The sequence below is a fragment of the Malus sylvestris genome, chromosome 16 (genome assembly GCF_916048215.2).
Source record: "Malus sylvestris chromosome 16, drMalSylv7.2, whole genome shotgun sequence".
Classification (NCBI taxonomy): Eukaryota; Viridiplantae; Streptophyta; class Magnoliopsida; order Rosales; family Rosaceae; genus Malus; species Malus sylvestris.
The window spans coordinates 11,010,063-11,031,255 of NC_062275.1; the positions used below are offsets into that span (position 1 = coordinate 11,010,063).

Genomic DNA, 21,193 nt, shown 5'->3' on the forward strand with positions numbered 1-21,193 from the left:
GAGAACTCACTTAAGCTATATTCTTCTCCGTTATCTGTGCGCAGGTAACGGATCTTCTTTCCCACTTCTCCTTCGGCTGACTCTCTGAAGTCTTTAAACTTTGAGAATGTGTCAGATTTATCTTTCATAAAGAAGACCCACACATACCTTGAGAAGTCATCAATGAATGTCACCATGTACCGCATACCACCAATTGACGGTTGCTTAACTGGTCCGAACACATCGGAGTGAACTAACTCTAATGGTTCCTTTGCTTTAAACTTCGATTCCTCATATGGCAATTAGTGTGCTTTACCATACTGGCATCTCACACATACTGTGTCTGTTTGCACGTCAAGTTGAGGAAGCCCCTTAAGCATCGACTTTTTCACCATCACACTTAGCTTGGAATAGCTAACGTGACCTAACTGCATGTGCCATAGATCTGATGTCTCATTTTTCCTTGTCCTATCTACATATGCAGATTCTGCTGACATTACGTAGACTGACTCCAATCGTCGCCCCTCCATTGTTGGTATTTCTGAGATTTTGAGGTCACGATACACCTTTATATCTCGTAGACCGAACAAGACATAGTGGCCTGATGATGTCAATTGGGCCATAGATAGAAAATTTGTTTTCATTCCTGGGACATGATAAACATCTTGAAGTGGCACCTGGTTAGAATTATATCGAGGCGTAACTATCGTCTTACCGATGTGAGCTATCGATAACCTTGAGTTGTCGGCTGTCACCACCACACAACCTCCCTTGTATTCAGATAGGTTTTGTAACTTCTGTTTATCACCCGTCATATGATTTGAGCAGCCCGAATCTACGATCCAATCATTTTTGTAGTCAATCTGTTCTTGTGTTGTTACCGTGAGGGCTAGTTCTTCTTCCTCCGTAGCGAATAATGCTTCAGCATCCCAACCATCTTCACTATTCTCATTCGAACTGGAAGTAGCAGTATTACTTTCAACAGGATTTTTCTTAGTCCAACAAGCTTTCGCCATGTGGCCCATCTTCCCGCAGTTGTAACACTCGCCATCAAACTTTCTACTATTACCGTAATTCTTTGAAGGTCCCCCTGGACGAGAGCCTTCATTTCCTTGGTGACTTTTCACCTTGTCTCCATCCTTTTTAGATCCACTACCAATGTACCGCTTGAAAGTGCCTTTGCTTTTGCTGGTGTAGAGCGCTTCCTCTTCACCCTTCAGCAAGACTCCTCCCATTTGCTTGGCCATAGCTTCTTGACCTGTAAGCAAATTTTCAAACTCAACAAGCGATGGTTGTGTCAGCCATCCCTGTATAGCGGCAACAAACCCTCGATATTCGGGTCTCAAACCATGGATAATTATTCTCTTCATCCTGGTTTCCCCAATAGAAGATGTTGGATCTAACTCTGAAATTTCACGGCATATTGACTTCACCTTGTGAAAGTACTAGGCAATCGTCATGTCGCGTTGCGCCATCAATATCAGCTCGTTCTCGAGAAGTTGCAGTCTTGTATCATTCTTCTTTGAAAATAGTGTAACGAAAGTGTCCCATGCTTCCTTTGGCATTTTGGCATCCCGGATGTGCTCCAACATTTCTTTTTCAATTGTGGTCTTTAAAGCAAACATCGCTTTGCCTGCTTTAATTTTCCACTTTCGCAAGATGCCATTGGCATCTTCTGCCGCCGGTTGTGTAACCTCATCACCGCCGACAACCTCCCAAAGGTCCTGACCTTGTAAGTAAGACTCCATACATGTTGCCCATGTATTGTAGTTTTTGTTGTTGAGCTTCTTGATTCCTCCAGCTACTTGAAGGTCACCCATCGTGCCGGCAAGACTTCGACTATACCGATCAAGCTTGACTAACAAACTTGCAGAGTACCAAACTCCTCACGACTCAAGATAGCTCCACCAAGAATGATCCCTGACCGTCTCGCTCTGATGCCAATTGTTGAGAAAAATTTAGAATAAACAACTCTAAATTTTATATGTCAAAGAAGAAATTCACTCGAAAATTTGAGACACAACAGAAGACTTTATTAAACTGAAAATATTACAAAGAAAGCTCTCAACTCTCACAAACACTCAACACACACAAGACAACACACTATAAGACTTGTAGTCTTATTTTCTTCTTCACTTCTCAATGATTTACAAGGCTAGAGTACTTGGGTATTTATAGCAAGCTATATGAGATACACATCACACATTTATTTAAACTAATTAATTCCCTACCACACAAAGTGCTTTGCAGCAAACTTGCCACAAAATATCATTTATTCCACACATGTTGAGAAGTTTCTACAAGCTTCAACAAATTGCTAGAGATAGGGCTTTATCATTTGGGCTTTGTATGATAGCTTGTGTTGGAATTTTGGGCTGACATTGATTCTTAACACTCCAAGGTCCACGACTGCATTAACAGTATGTTCGACTTCTGGAAGCTTGGAACGAATGTATGAACTAACTTAATTAGATATTCACAGGTAACTGGACTTTAATGTGCAAGCATGTCTGTAAGCTAGCTCGGTGCAAAAACATATGATTCTCCATAAGAGCATTCAACTCATGTTTCTTATCATTTACCAAGTATACCACCCAATATGTAGATTGGCCCCAAATGACCTAAACTGCTAAAGAAACACCGCAGTAGCACATTCCATGTACTGATTTTGGGGCAGATTGTAAGATTTTATAGGATGAGTATAATCAAACCCTAGTGTACTTATATATGCCGACATCAAGATAAGAGATTATATGGCCATAGAGATAAATGGAGGGAAAAACATTAAGTTATAAAGTTTGAATTATAGTTGGTTAACAACTCTAAGTAACCGGCAATAACCGAAACCCTAATGGGGGTAGCAGTTATTGTTTTTCACGTAAATAAAAGAGAGGTTCTTGGTCTCTCTTCTCGGTGTGATTCCAAGAAGAAAACCAGTCCCATTGAAGGTTGTATTGTATCAAACACCAGAGAAGAGAAGGCTAATCCTAGTACCCATGCAAGATGTCTTCGACTATCATTACATGTTGATTGTAGTTCAATGGCTTAACTGATCATGTTTTGGCTGTGAAGTAAGAAATAAGTTTACACAGATCCCTTCACTTATCATCTTATCAAGATAAACCAAGGCCTCATCTAAACCTACCCAATTACAAACGCCCCACACAATATATACTGGAATAAGCTACTCCATCTGGTTGCCATGTTAGTGTGTAAATTGTGATCTGATGTGGTAGTTGTATTTCTAGCTTATATTGCTAGGATGATTAGCTAAATTGGTTGTATGCTTTCTTATCTAAGTCTCATAGTTCTTAAGTAAGTGAGTGTACATGTGTCTTCATCTCATAGGGTGTAAGATGGATGGCTAAGATTACTTGGATGTAATTTTGAATACTGCCAAAAGTTTGGAAGTGTAACTGTTAAGTGCAGAGAGAGATGTTCCTCTCTCACTATGTGAGCAATCAAACAGTGCGTGTGCAAAGAATTGCAGTGTCATTTTCTCTGCTCTCATTCTTTCTCTCTCTCTCACTCTAGTCATTGCAGCATATCCTCCATTGTTGTACTACATTTTCTTCTAATTCTAACATGGCCTCAGAGCCTTGTTGGGTCTGAATCTCTGGGCGTCGATTCTGTGAGAGATAGTGGGCAAGTGTTTGCAACACATCGTTGCAAAGAAAATTGTAGAGAGAGGTGTGATCTAAGTCTAACATGGCTGGATCTGGTGGAGGGGAGCTTCGAGCTCCGGTGTTCAACGGAGAAAATTTCGATTTCTAGCAGATTCGAATGAAAACAATCTTCCGATCTCACGAGTTATGGAATATTGTTGAAAAAGGTTTTACCACTTCAGCGAAAGGGGAAGGAGAACTCACTGAGGTGGAAACGAAGTTGCGGAGTGAAAATCTGGTCAAGGATGCAAGGGCTCTTGGAATCATTCAGGGAGCCGTATCGGATCAAATTTTTCCACGCATTGCAACCTTGGAAACTGCGAAAGAAGCTTGGGATATTCTGAAGCAAGAGTATGTAGGGGACAAACAGGTACAATCTGTGAAATTACAAGGTCTGCGTCGTGATTTTGAATATACCCGTATGAGTGAAAGTGAATCTCTAGCTGCATATTTAGCTAGGTTGTTTGATCTGATAAATCAGATGCGAAGCTATGGAGAAGATCTTAGTAATCAGAGAATTGTGCAAAAGTTATTGATCAGTTTACCCAAAACATATGATAGCATTGCTTCTGTTATAGAAAATACTAAAGATATTGATGTAATTGATGCACAAGATGTGGTTGCCATATTTAAAGGGTTTGAACTAAGATTAATCAGACATGAAGAGAGTAGCACAGAACGTGCATTTGCTAGCTTAGATATCTCATCTAAGAATAGTAAATTTGGTAATCAACATACCAATACTGGTGGATCAAAATATCAGAAGAACTTCAAGTTCAAAGGGAAGCAGTGGACTAACAGGTTTACTCCAAGTGTAAGAAATGAAGTTAACAACACTAGAGGGGCATGCAAATACTGTGATAAACTTCACTATGGTGAATGTTGGCTAAAAGGGAAGATTAAATGTCACAAGTGTGGAAAACCTGGTCATATTGCTAGGATCTGCAATCAAAACAAAAATGCTCAGCAAGGGAATTTTGCAGACAAAGTGGGAGAGCAAAGGAATTTTACAAACAAGGTGGGAGAACCTGGAAATCTCTTCATGGTCAAGCAATCAACTGAAGTGAAAACTGTGAGTGATGCCTGGTATATTGACAGTGCATGCAGTAATCACATGACTTCCAGAGAGGAGTTACTTGTGGAAATTGATAGAAGTATTAAGGCAAAAGTGCAAGTTGGCACAGGGGTTCTTGTTGATGTGAAAGGCAAAGGAACCTTGGTCATTGACACGGATAAGGGAAAAAGGTACATAAGAGAAGTTATGTTGGTACCTGGAATTGCAGAAAACCTTCTCAGTGTTGGGCAGATGACTGAACATGGGTATTTTCTGTTATTTGGTGATTATAAGGTGGATATTTTTTATGATAGAACTGTGACAAATTTAGTGGTTAGTGTGAAACAAAATGGGAACAGATGTTTTCCACTTGTGTTCAAGTCAAACGATCATTTGGTACTGAAAACCAATGTGCATCAGAGTAGTACAATGTGGCATAAACGGTTTGGCCACCTGAATTTTAGAAGTTTGCAACAATTGCAGGAGCATGATATGGTTCTTGGGTTACCTGAAATGCATGACAGTGAAGGTGTATGTCAGGGATGTGCATTTGGTAAGAATCATAGAGTGTCATTTCCAAGAGAGTCAATCTGGAGAGCAAGAATGCCATTGGAACTTATACACTCAGATGTGTGTGGCCCTATGCAAACACCAACCATGAGTGGAAATCGATACTTTGTTACATTCATTGATGACTATTCGAGGATGTGCTGGATATATCTCTTGAGACACAAGTCAGATGCCTTTCATGTATTCAAGAAATTCAAAGCTATGGTGGAACTTCAAAGTGGTTTTTCAGTGAAGAAATTGAGAACAGATAGAGGAGGAGAATTTACCTCAAATAAATTTGAACAGTTTTGTGAAGCTTTGGGTTTGGAGAGGCAGCTTACTGTTGCATACTCTCCACAACAGAATGGAGTTGCAGAGAGAAAAATAGAACTATAGTGGAGATGGCAAAGTGTATGCTTCATGAGAAAGGTCTTCCTTATAGTCTTTGGGGTGAAGCTGTAGTTACATCTGTCTACTTGCTAAATAGATGTCCTACAAAAGCATTGGAAAATGTGATACCTTTTGAGAAATTCAGTGGAAGAAAACCTGGAATTCAACACTTGAGAGTGTTTGGCTCATTAGGTTATTCCCTTATTCCTGGAAACCTGAGACAGAAGCTCGATGAAACAAGTGTCATTGGTATTTTTATTGGATATGGCACTTGTGAAAAGGGGTACAGATTGCTTAATCCTGAAAATCAGAAAGTAATCATTTCAAGAGATGTTATTTTTGATGAGAATGGTACATGGGATTGGGATAGACAGAAGATCAAAGAAGTGTACATTCCAATTGCTGCAAGTGAATCTTCAGAGATGAAAGAAGCTAATGAGGATTCGGATTCCATGGAACAAGCTGTTGCTGAAGGTTCTCAGACTCAACTTACAGATTCTCCACTCATTGAATCTGGAAGTGCTAGTGACTCAATTTCTGCATCTCAGATTGATCATACTCCTTTGAGATATAGAAGTTTGAGTGAAATCTATGAAAGATGTCATGTGTGTATTGTTGAACCAGAATCCTATTATGAAGCTGCACAGGATGAAGCATGGAAGAAAGCTATGAAAGATGAAATCAGCATGATTGAGAAAAATAAGACTTGGGAATTAGTGAAAAGACCATCTGATAAACTTGTGATTGGTGTGAAATGGGTGTACAAAACTAAATTGAATTTGGATGGATCAGTTCAAAAGAACAAGGCTAGGCTTGTTGCAAAAGGCTATGCACAAAAGCCCGGAATTGATTATAATGAAACCTTTGCACCTGTGGCAAGGTTGGATACAATCAGAACATTAATTGCCCTGGCAGCAAAGAACAAATGGAAGTTGTTTCAATTGGATGTAAAATCGGCATTCTTGAATGGTGTACTAGAAGAAGAAGTGTATGTTGATCAGCCGGATGGATTTATTGTACAAGGGGAAGAAGATAAGGTCTACAGGTTACATAAAGCACTGTATGGTCTGAAGCAGGCACCAAGGGCCTGGTATGGTGAAATAGACTCATACCTTACACTCTATGGGTTTAAGAAAAGCACTAGCGAAGCAACTCTGTATACCAAGTGGAGGAAAAGTTCAGAAATGATTATAGTGTCTATCTATGTTGATGACATAATATACACTGGAAGTTGTCAGGAATTGATGGATGACTTTAAATCTGATATGATGCTCAAATATGAAATGACTGATCTTGGACTCTTACATCACTTTCTTGGTATGGGAGTAATGCAAACTGAGGAGTATATTTTCATTCATCAGAGAAAATATGCTTCTTCTCTACTGAAGAAATTTGGACTTCAAGACTGTAAGTCAGTGAGTACTCCATTGGTTCCAAGTGATAAATTGAGAAAAGAGGATGGAAGTGGGACTGCGGATGAAGCTCAATATAGACAAATTGTAGGCAGTTTGCTGTATCTCACAGCAACTAGACCTGATATAATGTATGCTGCATGTCTGCTATCACGGTTTATGCACTGTCCAACCAACAAGCACCTTGGGACAGCAAAGAGAGTACTAAGATATGTTCAAGGGACTTGATTTTGGCTTGGAATACAAGAAAGGCAAAGGAGCAATCTTAATGGGATTTTGTGACAGTGACTGGAGCGGTTCAGAAAATGATATGAAAAGTACATCGGGGTATGCATTTACCTTTGGCAGTGGAGTTTTCTCTTGGTCTTCAGTCAAGCAACAATGTGTTGCATTATCAACAGCTGAAGCAGAGTACATTAGTGCATCTGAAGCAACTGCACAGGCTACATGGCTGAGATTTGTTTTGGAGGACTTTGGTGAAATGCAAACAGTTGCAACACCAATGAATTGTGATAATACTTCAGCCATAGCCATCACTAAAAACCCTATTTTTCATCAGAAGACCAAGCACTTCAACAGGAGATACCATTTCATAAAAGAAGCATTGCAGCAAGGAGTAATTGAGCTGTTGCATTGTCCTACGAAAGAGCAAATTGCTGATATATTTACAAAGGCATTGGCAAGAGAACAATTCAGTTATCTCAGGGAACTTCTTGGAGTTAAATCAGTTCACAATTTAAAGGGGGCTGTTAGTGTGTAAATTGTGATCTGATGTGGTATTTGTATTTCTAGCTTATATTGCTAGGATGATTAGCTAAATTGGTTGTATGCTTTCTTATCTAAGTCTCATAGTTCTTAAGTAAGTGAGTGTACATGTGTCTTCATCTCATAGGGTGTAAGATGGATGGTTAGGATTACTTGGATGTAATTTTGAATACTGCCAAAAGTTTGGAAGTGTAACTGTTAAGTGCAGAGAGAGATGTTCCTCTCTCACTATGTGAGCAATCAAACAGTGCGTGTGCAAAGAATTGCAGTGTCATTTTCTCTGCTCTCATTCTTTCTCTCTCTCTCACTCTAGTCATTGCAGCATATCCTCCATTGTTGTACTACATTTTCTTCTAATTCTAACATGCCACTCCTTTTCTGCACCAACTTTGTTGAAACTCTAGCAGTGCTTATCGAACCTTTCTTGCAATTGGCATATTTATCGTGTTATATGTGATGGCATCAGGCCTCGTTCCCTTACCAGCATCTTTCCGAAAGCTGCATAGCCTCCTTGGTCATTCCAGCGTGGCAAAAACCATTCAAAATGGTATTGTAAGTTACCAAATTCAGTCCACTCCCTATTTCCTCGATCTCCCTAACAATTCCTTAAGCTTCTTCGAATCTGTTAGCTTTGAAGAGACCGTCCAATAACTCATCATACGTTGTAAGTTAGGCAAACACCCATGTTTCTCTATACTATCGAGCATCTTGCCAGCCCAATCTACCTTTCCATCGGCGCATAACCCTGTGATAAAATGTGTTACATGTAACTGTATTTGGAGGACAACCTTCAGCAGACATATCTTCTACAAGATTATGAGCTTGATGAAACATAAAATTCCTACAAAGAACGTCCACCATGCAGGTATACGCTACAACATTAGGACGGCAACCACACGGTTCAACATGTTGTTCCAATTCTCAAATGCACCTACCAAGACATTTACCGACGAAGTGGAAGCCAGGGCCCGGATAACTCGATTTTGTTCCATGAACTATATGTGTCAATGGCTTAGTTCGACCCAAAACTTGAGATAATGAGTGTAATCTGAAAAAATATTCATAAGTGGTTGTTAATGGGTGTAATCTGAAGCAAACTTCAAAGCCCTAATCAAATGACCGCTAAAAGATCAATTTTTTGTGTTCTGGGACGCTCGATATCCAATTAACGTTGAAGAATTTGAGGGCTTTTTATGGTTGGGTTGCAGAGAAGATGGCTCCAAAATACAGTCCAAGTGAAGAAGAGGAGGACAGAAATGGGATTTCATGTTCAGTAGGTGGGCAAATTATGAAATTTGTAAACTTTCGGGGCAAGATTGGAAAATTAATCAAAAGAGGATTGACGGGTCGGACACTCCGACTTGGACTCGGTTTCCTTCAAAGACCCATAAACCAATTAGGCAAAAACAAAGCTCTCATTCGTTCTGCAAACTGGAAGAGCAGAGCCCTCCGATCGCTCCTCACTGTAAGTTCATCTCTGCAATTTCTTCAATTCCTTTGTGTTGGATTTCAGCAAATTGGATGATAGTTCACAAATATCAGATCTTGTACCACTAGGTTTTCGATAATTACACTGAATCTGGAGTTTGGGGGCAATGTTTTAATTTTTGTAAATTTTAATTCCAGAACAGGGGGGGTGGGTTTTGAATTTGTAGAAGTTCAGGGTAATTGTTTGGAGTTTATGTGATTCTGTTTCTGTTGATGTGTAATTTTCATGGTGTGCGATGTTAGTGGTTGACTTAATCTGGTTACTTTACTGTGCCTATACTATGAAAAACCCTAGACCTAGAAATCTTTGGGACACTAATGGCTCGTTTACTAATCCGTAAGCACACTGTGCCTATACTATGAAAACCTTAGACCTAGAAATCTTCGGGGCACCGAAAAAACCCAGTTCAGTTCCTGCTGAGTGATCGATATCAAGCATCTGATTTGGATTTCAGGCGTGAAGATTGGCAATTTGCGGGACTTGTTTTAGCTGTTTATGTGCTGTATATGCATCGAATTCTCGATAATTTAGTTCATCGTAATCTTGCAAAGCAGCAATGAGTCTTCTATGTGATTGTAGAACTTGTACGCTATAGATTTCCCCTCTGGTGGAAATTTCAGATTTGCGATATGTTTGTGAGTGTAGCGAATTCCTGGGAGTTCCGTACCATGTGTTCTGAAAGTTTTGTGTATATTTGCTTCCTCCACAGTTTTACCTGTTTGAGCTTGTGTTCTTTTTCCCTATTACGCTATGGTCTGTGTTTTTATGGACTAGCTGCTCTGTTGAACTTGCATTAATTACTTATTCCAATGACATTAGGCTGATGGTTTATACAAAACTGAGGGGAAGGTTGGTTCGTTTTTGTCTTTTTCTTCAGGAATTAATTCTCAGATCACAGAAAGAAGAAGGTATGGGTGCGTCTGAGAAGAAATCTAGCGAGGCCGCATTTGATGTGCCAACCCTCAACGCTGAAAATTTACAAAGCAACATGAAAATTATATATTACAGGTTTGTTTGACAACCTCATGGCCCATCATGAAACCTATTCTATGTCTCCCATGTGTTGTTATGTGGACTTGTTAAGCCTCAAAATGTTGCTTTCTATGTCAATCCATCAGTAATCGATGATAAATTATGTTGCTAAATGTTGGGAGGGATCACAGTTCCATGTATTACTCATGTCGGTTTCTGTATCACGTCTGGCTGGTGTAACTGTGTGACATAATGACCTTGTGGATGAATCATATAGCATGTGGGAAGATGTCAAACCAAATGATTTGTTATCTTCAAAACATTTTCATGCTAGAAAATACATTCTTATAACTTTCTGGGTTAATACTTAAATGTCTGCATTTTTCCTTCGTGCAGCCGAACATTTATGTCTATCATCGGTGGGGTCATTGCTGGAATTTTGGGATTCACTGGCCTTACTGGATTTATTTGGTATTTTCTTATCATGACCGTCACCTCGGTCGGACTCATTGCCAAGACAGGGTTTGCAGTTTATTCATATTTTGATAGCTGGAACCAGATTATACTTGATGGCTTTCTGGGCGGGCTTTTGTCATTCGTGTTGTTCTGGACATTTGCATATGACATTGTGCACATATTCTGAGGGATTATCAGCTACACCTCGAATGAAAGGTACCCTGTGTTGCTGCTAACTATTTTCTATTTCAAGAAGGGTCTGAACCCAATGCTGCTTCCTGCAATGTAGTCTTTCGCTGCCCATTTGAAAATGGTCTTTAGTTATTTGTACCAAACGAATGTCGTTGTAGGCTTTGTCCACCCTTTCCAATGATTACCGCTTAGCTAAAGGGCATAGGCTGCTTGGTGATTTCTGGAGAACTTTTTGTTTTAGGCCATGTTTATGAAAGCTGTTTTTATCTTTGGATTTAGTTTTCTGTTAACCAATTTGAATGTTGGACAAAGGCTATTTTGAGGCCGCCTTTGAGCCTTAGAGAGCACAGCGGCAACTTTTCACGGGTGATGAATTCTTTAGGACTAGGGGCTTGTTTGAGATTGTATTGGAAGAACGAAAAGCGCTTTTTGCTAATAAAAATGCTTCTTACATTAGTAAAAGTGCTTCCTACATAAGCAATTTCAAACAGGCCCTAGTTACTTTGCAGGTGTTTAAAATCTTTAAAACTCCAATATTTAGTTTGTATCATACAATATTGTATGGGAGAGATGGAACATAGGTGCTCGAGTGCAGGAGCGAATGCTCTGTTCAACTCCGAATGCTTCAAATGTTTGCCGCAACTTGCACTCCATAAATTAACGGGAAGGGAGTAAATTGCACTCAATAGTTCATATCTACACAGTAACAGCCATGGCTCCAAGTATTTTTGCAGTAGCAAACTAGTAAAAACGTCGACATTTGGTAGTATTAAGTATGACGAAACGTATATCATCCTGATTGGAGGTCAAATCAATTCAATTACTCACCCTTCCCTATACAATTTAGGTCCCGAAATCTAATACTATTACAACGTAGACAAAAAAAATGAAAAACAGAACTGGTACAATCATCTGCATTTCGATTAACAACCCAGTGCTCTCATTAGCAGCCGATGAATTGATATCCCCACCGGGCTACAGATGTAAGAACTCTTGCAGTCGCACAGTATTTTCCCGTGACACAGACCTTGAGAAGCAACTGGCCTTGTTTTGTTCTGTATCTTTTACATATTTGATTGCTCAAGCCTGTGGAGATTTAAGAGTAATAAAATCGCAGAGTGAGATGGGAACCATGTGAGAACTTTTGGTGTAAACAAATGAAGCAGGGAAACACCCGTACTACCATTTTGAACAATGTGAAATGGGCTCGGACTTAATTAACTAACCAATTTGGAGGCACAAAACTTACCAGTATTTGAGGGATTTTTAGGAAGACGAAAGAGATGAAGTATAACCCACATGAAACTGCGGTAGCTGTAACTATGTTGGAGACGAGGCGCTTGTTATCTTTACTAGGTACAAATGCTATTTTCAATGTATTTGTCAGGTCGAAGAGCCTGTAAGAGATCTGCATTATAGCAAAGTTTGGACCATGAGAAATAGAGTATCTTCTTCTGATTACAGCAAATAACGTCATTTACTTACAGCAACGTATATGGCAGAAGTGAGCATGAAGTTCAACATTGGGTAATCCGGGATGATAGAAAGCAACAACTTAGGCTGAGCATCAGGGGTACTTGATCTGCAAAGTCACACAGAAACCAGAGTAAGAAAGGTATCTGCCAACATAAGTATGTACATAATCGGAAGTATGTATACAATGCGCCACCACTTCTCATTGACCAAATATTTGCTGACAAAGGGGGGGTACTTGAAACATTTGCAAAGCCGGTCTTATTAGTGAAACCTCAAACGTGCTGCAGGAACAATTAAACGCTTACCTTAACCAGACGTGGAATTGCAAGATGTAGGTCTCCAGTGTGATCTTTCCAAGCCATCTGATAAACCAAAGACAATGTCACAAGGACAAAAAGAACAGAAATTTTAAATATAAAAGAACCTTTAGAAATTACAGACAAAGGCGCATTTTCTAACTAAAACTAAAAACTGAAGCTACCATAATGTTTTAGAGTTAAACCTGATGCTGTCCAAAGCAAATAATACTCTAATAGGTGAGATAAAATAGATTAAAAACAGAGATATCACAAGACAGCCACTCACGCGAAAAGAGTCAAAGAGTAGCTGCGGAATTGCTGCGTGACATTTCGCAAACATATGTAGACCCTGATCAACAAGAACAAGATGCTATATTAGTAAATAGGATAACTTACATACAATACAATTTGTTAAAGCACTCAAGGAGAGATACCATACGTTATAGGAATCCATGAGGTAAAAGGATGATATTTATTGTAAGTAAGCTTGTCCATCTTGTATATATACTCAAACCATAGGTATCCCACCTGGAAATTCAGACTGTCAGAGATCAATATTTAAGAAGCAGGGATTTTCCTGAATACGACATTATAATACCGTTAAGGCTATCAAAGAAACAGCTGATTTGATCGATGTTTTACGCTTCCATTCTGCTTCCTCCAGTTTCTCCATCCATCTCTCAACCTATAATGATATATGCCAGTTGGTTAGCTACTGACTCAAAAGAATGACAAAACCTAAACAGATGCTCTCATATTGAATACACCAGTCAAGTACGAAAAATTACACCAATGACAAAACTGGACTGGAAAATGGGGGAAATGGACAGGATTTTAATCAAGACTTACAGTTGGATGATAGTAAGCATATACCATTCCAATTATCCATATGTATCGATCAAGGCCCGACCGAAAATGCCATTCATGTAAGAGGGGTAAACCTGGTTTCGCAGGATCTGTGTAGCCTGCAAATTTGTTTAGCAATTTTGGTCAGTGGTCTGCACCGTTTGACATGGTAAATAAAGCTGTACCAGTTACTTACCAAGGAGGAATGTAAATGGCCACCAAAGCAATTCAAACACTCCAGGTATTTCCCACACCAAGATAACAACCAAGAAGCAAGCGGCGATTTTCACACCTATCACTGACCCAATTTCATTGTACTTGTTCATAATACCAAGTGCCCCATAAACCATAAGAGTGAATAGAGTGTGCATCGGACAGATGTAGTACAGCACGTAACTGTTGTTAAGGATAACGCAGCAAAACAGTACCAAGAAATTAAGCCGCCACATCATCTACACAACAAAAAGGAATGAGATGAGTTACATAAATGCTAAATATGGCAAACTCACCCACGCAATCTTAGAGATCTAGGAAACCCCCAATACCTGTGCAAACCTTGCTAGGCTGAAATCTTTGCGAACATAATAATAAGAAAAGTTTCCAAATCCAGTCATCCAGACATATGCAGCAATAAATACCCGGATTGCATTATAAATTTCTGTTGCAGCAAAATAGTGGTACAACAAAAATAACACCTGTGACATAGAGCAAAGAAGAGTTAGACCTCAATGATGATAAGACCGACACGGAAAGCCAGATGACTTGTATTATTAATCTCTATGACAAAAGCATGGTTTGGTGAACATACATAAAGACCTAATGGTTTTTATATTGGGCATCGGTACCAAAAAGTGCACATTTAACAAGTATACGTCATAAAAGATTACAAAATGACCAACCTGCATCCAGCCTTTCCACTCCTCAGTTTGATGCCTATTCAAATAAAGTATGGCTTTCCCGGTTAAGGGAGACTTCTCATTATGTATCGTGAAAGAAGTCATTGCTGAAACTATGATGAGAAGGAAGTACAGAAATATGAAAAGATCCCGATTGTAACTCTGCACAAACAGATGACATTCAAGAACATAAGGCTCATCACAGAAAGATATTTTAAAAAAGTTTAAATATAGATGAATTTTGGCAGTACTTTCTTTTTATCAAATATTTTGTTGAGAGACACTGCTTCATTCGAAACCAAACATTGCCGATAATGAAGAGTGACATGTTTAACATAATATGACTAAGTTATCAATGTCACCTTTGTTGATGCATTGAAGAAATCAGTACGGTCGCATAAGTAGAAGTATGCTAACAGGACACTAAATTCAGATCTGTAAGAGAGACACAGAGAGGCAAGGTCATCATTCTGATACATTAAAAAAGGATATACCTTGTATGCAAGCCATGAAAAAATTCACTTACATTGCCCTAAGCGTCAGCCGATTATCAAGCAAGAAAGACGACTCCATCAACATGAACCTAACACATATAATGACCGTTAGGCGTTAGCACATGGCTTAGCAATCATTAACTAACAACTCGGAGTCCAATGAGTGTCATTTACAAACCTGAAAATTGGCGGATATCCAGATGGAGTTCGAGCTTTCGGGGAGGCAGATTGAAGACCTCCTCCCTCCAACAAAACAACTCTGTCATCCTCTTTAACCGCCTCCTTTTCCACTTCAACCAAATTCACCTCGGAGCACCTACTAATGTTAAAAACCAATCTCACTCAGCACAAACCCGAACGATCTCATTTCGATTACTCACATCCACAAAAACTACAAAAAATTTACACATACATATACATACAAAGTTTGAGCTTTCGGTAATGCAATGCTTAAATGCATAGAAATTAAATGAGCTAAAGCGCAACAATTGTTCAACTCACAATTTGGAAGAAAGTGAATTCTTCTTGTACTCCAAATACTCGGCATAAATCCAAGCTGAGATTATCGGAATAACTCCGAGCAAGAACGAAACCTGCAACCACAAGGAACAGAATCATCACTATCTTTCAACAAAAATCACCACTTTATACCAAAATCAGTGACAGAATTACACTAATCCGAGAAGCAAGGGCTTGAATTCGAGCAAGATCTGGAAGAAAACAGTAGAAGCTGAGAAATCGAGTACCTGGCCGACAGTTACAGGGCTAAAGATCATCATCTTTGGAAGGCCGCGGATCGGACGGAGAGGAGAGATCAATGAGCAAGCATTTCACAGATCCGATTCGATCAGCGGCTGAAATCTGAGGACGCAAATGCAATGTCTGCGTTGTAATATACGCTGCGATGCAGAGTATTCAATTTAGAGAGAGAGAGAGAGCGTCGGAGGGAAGAAGAAGGTGAAAAACTACTGAGGAACAGAGACGCAGTGTGAGAGAGAGAAGAGAGAGAAGAGAGAGAGAGGGTGCGAGTTAATGAGTGACAACTGACAACCATACATGCTTGCAATTGTTTTCTTCTATTTTTCCTTTTTCTTTTGTGATAGCACCATTTCTTCTAACTATTAAATCGTTTCATTAATTAAATTTGTACCTTTCGATTTTTATGGGGCGTTGGATTTGGATCCGACGGTGTGGATGTGGATTTGCGGGTCTCACTTCTGATTTTTCATGAATTCTGCCTAAACGTGTAAATAGATCGGATTAGACCAAATACAACTTCATACAGAAAGAGATGGTAGCGTCCATGTCCATTGTTGCATTATCATGCGAGAGAACACCGTTTAGTAGCATTATAAAACGATATCGTGGTTGCAAATCATATCAGAGAACACCGTTTAGTAGCAAATCTAACAAATTCGATCCACTCACCTCCAGTTTTCCACTAGGGTACTACCAAATCGACCTCACATTGACCAAACTGGCCTAAAGGGAGGCCTGACAACTCATATTGAATTTTTATAATTACTGCAAACTACAAAGACAACTAATTTGATTTCACATTGCACAGAACGAGCTAAGAGTGATTTTCGGACGAATCATATTAATAACTAGATTTTCAATTTCCATTCCTAGATCAAATCATCTCACATTTTTCAAATTCACCGTAAATTTCCCTTTTTGTGTTGGTTGTCTTATCAAACATGTCCTATCATTTTTTTATTATATTTTTATTTTTATAGTCTTATCCTATTTCTATATTTTTATAATTTAGAGAGGTTTTTAAAACAATATGAATTAAAATAATATTGATAAAACTCCATATTTTAATACAAATTTGATTGGAGGATCCAAGGACTGACCATCGTCAAGATTCGTTTCCATATTTTAAGCAATGCCATTGCCATTGCCGTCTTGGATATTTTTATCAAATTTCTTTTCCTATTTTGTTTTTTATTTATTTTTTTTAGATTTTCCTATTTTATTTGGTCTACTAATTTTTGTCGGCGGATTTTGGAGAGTTCGGATCATTTTTGTTCACTCAACAAGGCCCAACAAAATCGTATTGTGCGACGAAATCTTAATAAAAAAGATTTTCTTTTTTTTTTTTAACTTTTCACGTATTTTTATTTATTTATAATTTTATGGACATAAAATTAAAGTAATTAAATAAAATCAACTACCATTATTCATATGTTATCAGCTATTATTCTTTAATTTGCAAATATTTCCTCTCAAAATATACTAATTGTGTTTTTATTTATAAACCCACTCTATGTCTAGTCATAGTTTAAACAACAAAAACTCTTACTCAACGGATAATTATAAGAGCTGCACAAATCATAATCAGCAAATCTACTCGACTATGAAATTCATGGTAATCATTATGAGAAACTATTTTTTTTTTTAATATTTTGAATTCTAAAAGCACTTCATACAAAAAAACACCAAATATATACTTCTTGATGCTTATTGCAAAAAGCATTTTGAATTTTTTTTTTTTTAAATTGACTTGCATTTTTACAAAAAATTCGTGCCGAAAATATTTTCACTAAAAACAATTTTAAAAACCCTTCCAAACCTATACCTCCCCGTTTCAACTCTCAATCTCATCAATCATCATTACAATTTACAATGTCATTTGTGCAAAAATTCATATAAATTGATGATGGTTTATTCATTCACAAACTAAAAATGACGGTCCACCATTACATATAGAAATAGAATCAACCATCATCGGATTAGACATTCAGATCTACCAACCTTTCAAGTTCCAAGTCTCAACCAACCAAAAGTTCAAGAGTTCAAAAGGGTCCTACCTAATAAACCTGCAACCAAACCTACCAGATAAAAAACACAAGAGAATACTGAGAACACTATCAAGCTTAATCAAGTTTCTTAAACTTAAACTTACATTAACTTCTCTAACACCAACCTCTTTCAAATTGACTGAGCATTAACCACATATGAAAAGCTTCTTGTAAACCTACGAAATTTACTCCACCATCATACTACTACACCAACATAAACAGCACCACAGAATTCCGAATTCATCCTATCCTTCTTTCTACATGCGTGACGATGAGTTTAAGCGAGGGTGAGAGAGAGAGACTGACCCATTTTGTTAATGGTCCGTCCTCTAACCCCTATCGTTTGGAGGGTCTCTCATCGTCCTCTCCTCCATCACCATCGTCGTCGTCATCTGAGTCATCTTTGTCCGATCTCTTTCTCTTTGGGGGAGCCTCCACCTTCCCACCAGCATCATCGCCCTCCTCTTCATCTTCGTCAACTCCATTCTCTTCGGGCTCAAAATCGCTCGCATCTTCCTCATCCTCAGCACGACCTACTGGGCGGACGAGGTACTCGGTTCCTAGCTCATCCTGCAGATTTTCAAAACATGTCAGCAGCAGTTGAACCAGCACATACCATAACAAAACAGAAACATACACAACGAACAAATGAACCGATAACAGAAGCTGCCATTCAACCAATTACAATAAACGAGCAACTACGACAGTCGGCATAAACATAGCTGGTAGCCTGACAGATCCGTTAGGCTTGTCGCTGTCAAATTCCGACAACGGGTAACTACGAAAGTAGACATAATTTGTGAACGAAGAACGGTAATCTCAAACGGCTTCAGGCCGAAAATCTTTTCGATTTAAAAGCAACACTAGCCACAGCGACAACAAAAACATATAAAAATAGCCAAATTTACACCAAGGGTAAAAAGGAAAAGCTCTTCGATCTACTGAAAATAAAGGATCACATCAACAAGCAACAAAGAAACCAAATTAATCTGTACCAAAAAAGAAGAACAAAATTAATAAAAGGCTTTAAGAATAATTTTAAAAAGTTTTATGACAAGCCTAGCAGAGGCAGAGAAATAAAAGCTGCAAGAAAATATGATGGAGGACTTTTCTCTAAATTTGGCTAAAAGAGAAATCTTCTCACTGGAGGATATAAATATTTAGAAATCTCAAATATAATACAAATTAATAAACTATATAGCCATGCTTCACTGCAAATACACAGACTAACAGATCGCAGAAAAATATTTGAAATCTAATTAAAATTAAAATATATATATAGGAAAAAATCAAAAGAAAATTTAAATCCAACTTGAATTTCAAGGCCAGACCGCTAGAAAAATCAAATTAATAATATCAAAAATTATTTCTTCATATAAACACAACAAAAACATATAAAAATACCAGATCTGTTGAATCGAAACCAAAAATAAATAAATAAAAAAAGAAAAAAATCGAAAAATGTAAAGCTTGTGTTTATACCTCTTCCTCAGGCTCGTCATCGTCGTCGTCGTCGTCGTCATCTCCCTCGCCATCGTCGTCGTCGTCACCGCCTTCGTCGTCCTCGTCCTCGTCATCGTCGTCTTCGTCGTCCACCGCGTGAACCGGAGCGCCACCAGACGACTGTACGACCTCCTGAACATCGTCGTCGTCGTCCTCTTCGTCGTCATCGTCGTCCTCTTCGTCGTCATCCGCGTCGTCGTCGTCGTCCTCATCCTCGTCAGCGTCCTCCTCCTCATCGCCTACGCTGTCGTCGGACTCGGACTCAGACTCGGACTGCGACTCGTACAGCTCCAATTGCTCGGCAGTCAAAGGCTTAACTTCGTTTTCCTCCACAACTTCCTCCATAGCCTTCATCTTCTCAAAGCTCACACAAATTTCCAGAGAAAATATGCTCTTTGTATTCTCGAGAAAACGAATTGGGATTGGATTTGGAAGAGGGAGTGAGATAGAGGGAGAGAGGAACGAGAGAGGAGCTGCTTGGTTCGCTCAAGCAGTAGCTCTGCAACCAGCGATCTGAGCCGCTGAAACGCGGGTTGACGCGGATAGGTGACGTGGGGGGAAATCGGACGGTCCTGGTGAGCCAATTTGTATTTCTGCGCTAACAGGGTAACGTGCTGCGGCGCTTCATGTTCACTTTTGTAATCAGATGCTTTGTCACGTGCAAGGAACGGGGTAGTCTGAGGTCACTAGGGTTAGGGTTTCTCTTTGGGTTCTCCAGATTCTGGGCCCATGTTATTGGGCTAGGCTCTTGGTCTATTTCGATTATTTTCTGGCCCATCGTTTTCAGTGGGTCATATGCTGTGGAGCCCCCACCTCCTCCTCGCGTTGTCTTTGTTTTTTTTAACTTTTGCTCAAGTATTTTTTTTTTTTAGATATGAGATTGAATACTTTGGTAAAAAAAAAAAAATGAGATTGAATAAATAAATAAATAATTTAAAGTTGATATCAGGAGAAGTGCGTAGTAGATGAAAATGTGTGGATTATTTCCCTTTTTATTTATATTTTTTGGGGGTTTTTTTTTTGGGGTTTTTATAGGCAAACTAGAACAATTATCGTCACTTAGAACTACATTATAATGATATTTCTCTTTATTTGTAAGTGAGAAATCTTAGGTTTGGTTTTCGTTAAAAGCAATTTCGAACCTTATTATTGGTTAAAATTGAATTTGAACTATATTATTGCTAGTTATTGTAAGATTTAGCTCACTCTCTCACTTTTTTAGTGTAAATAATATCGTTTTGAACAAACGTCATGTCACTTTTTTTAAAAGTGTGGATATACTTTGTAAAAATCCAATAAAAATGCCAGAAAAGGCATGCATTATATGTTGCGCACTAGAGCATTTTCTCATGTGTACTTTCACCCATCGAAGATCCGTAGACTGTTTAAGGTAAGAATTTTGTTTACGACAACTTGCTTTCAAGGGAGCAAAAGATACAATATGTCCTTTTACCAAAAAAAAAAAAAAAAAAGATACAATATGTCTCACGAGCATTAGTCAAAAATAACCATGACATGTTCACACTAAACACATGAGTTTAGTGGTATTAAGCTGGCAATATTTTATTTGGTTGCATTTGCGCCACTTGTAATAATCTAAGCGCAGTTTCTGCAACCAAAAAAAAATATAAATATATATATATATATATATATATATATATATATATATTTAAGGAGTCGTACACTTATTATCTATTAGATATGATTCATCAATATATGTAGATTTCATCTCTATTAGAAAAATGATATAAATAGACGATAAAAATAATATTTTAAGCATTAATATGAAAGAAAGCATGAATCTTTAGATGTGGTGGATATTTTGAATCAATGCCAACTAGGGTTTGTTAAGTTAAGGATCGTTCTCCTTACTAGGCCGAAGTTTGAGTATAGCTATTGGCAATCTCGCTTTGTAAGCGATCTGTAAAAACCAAAAAATGAGATAAGTT

The 21,193-nt window shown here is 38.4% G+C and overlaps 3 protein-coding genes across 4 annotated transcripts; 1 reads left to right on the plus strand and 2 right to left on the minus strand.

Moving 5' to 3' along the window:
- The first annotated feature begins 9,100 nt into the window (after nt 1-9,100).
- Nucleotides 9,101-11,201, plus strand: LOC126608224 (uncharacterized). The gene is made up of 3 exons (XM_050276061.1): nt 9,101-9,279; nt 10,181-10,311; nt 10,672-11,201. The coding sequence occupies exons 1-3, from the start codon at nt 9,103-9,105 to the stop codon at nt 10,916-10,918; spliced, it is 555 nt and encodes a 184-aa protein (XP_050132018.1). The 5' UTR covers nt 9,101-9,102; the 3' UTR covers nt 10,919-11,201.
- A 464-nt stretch (nt 11,202-11,665) lies between these two features.
- On the minus strand, nt 11,666-15,997 carry LOC126608217 (protein REDUCED WALL ACETYLATION 2-like). 2 transcript variants are annotated; one of them, XM_050276054.1, is made up of 16 exons: nt 15,681-15,997; nt 15,436-15,527; nt 15,113-15,250; nt 14,967-15,023; nt 14,803-14,875; nt 14,444-14,602; nt 14,090-14,239; nt 13,741-13,996; nt 13,548-13,663; nt 13,297-13,383; nt 13,138-13,226; nt 12,985-13,047; nt 12,705-12,761; nt 12,409-12,505; nt 12,173-12,331; nt 11,666-12,009 (listed from the first exon to the last, which is right to left on the minus strand). In XM_050276054.1, the coding sequence occupies exons 1-16, from the start codon at nt 15,711-15,713 to the stop codon at nt 12,004-12,006; spliced, it is 1,632 nt and encodes a 543-aa protein (XP_050132011.1). In that variant the 5' UTR covers nt 15,714-15,997; the 3' UTR covers nt 11,666-12,003. The 2 variants fall into 2 exon arrangements, with proteins under 2 accessions (XP_050132011.1, XP_050132010.1); XM_050276053.1 differs by having other exon boundaries at nt 15,113-15,253.
- A 1,586-nt stretch (nt 15,998-17,583) lies between these two features.
- Nucleotides 17,584-19,850, minus strand: LOC126608223 (uncharacterized). The gene is made up of 2 exons (XM_050276060.1): nt 19,224-19,850; nt 17,584-18,311 (listed from the first exon to the last, which is right to left on the minus strand). Exons 1-2 carry the CDS (start codon nt 19,596-19,598, stop codon nt 18,078-18,080), a joined length of 609 nt encoding a protein of 202 aa, XP_050132017.1. The 5' UTR covers nt 19,599-19,850; the 3' UTR covers nt 17,584-18,077.
- Between the last annotated feature and the right edge of the window lie 1,343 nt (nt 19,851-21,193).

Excerpts from the sequence above, each read along its gene's own strand:
- LOC126608224 (XM_050276061.1), top strand. The coding sequence starts at position 9,103 with ATGAAATTTGTAAACTTTCGGGGCAAGATTGGAAAATTAATCAAAAGA. Across the intron at positions 9,280-10,180 it reads CCCTCCGATCGCTCCTCACT|GAATTAATTCTCAGATCACA; the intron begins GTAAGTTCATCT and ends CTTTTTCTTCAG. Across the intron at positions 10,312-10,671 it reads ATGAAAATTATATATTACAG|CCGAACATTTATGTCTATCA; the intron begins GTTTGTTTGACA and ends TCCTTCGTGCAG.
- LOC126608217 (XM_050276053.1), bottom strand. The coding sequence starts at position 15,713 with ATGATGATCTTTAGCCCTGTAACTGTCGGCCAG. Across the intron at positions 15,024-15,112 it reads GGATATCCGCCAATTTTCAG|GTTCATGTTGATGGAGTCGT; the intron begins GTTTGTAAATGA and ends TATATGTGTTAG. Across the intron at positions 14,876-14,966 it reads CGGCTGACGCTTAGGGCAAT|ATCTGAATTTAGTGTCCTGT; the intron begins GTAAGTGAATTT and ends TCTCTCTTACAG.
- LOC126608223 (XM_050276060.1), bottom strand. The coding sequence starts at position 19,598 with ATGAAGGCTATGGAGGAAGTTGTGGAGGAAAACGAAGTTAAGCCTTTG. Across the intron at positions 18,312-19,223 it reads ATGACGAGCCTGAGGAAGAG|GATGAGCTAGGAACCGAGTA; the intron begins GTATAAACACAA and ends GAAAATCTGCAG.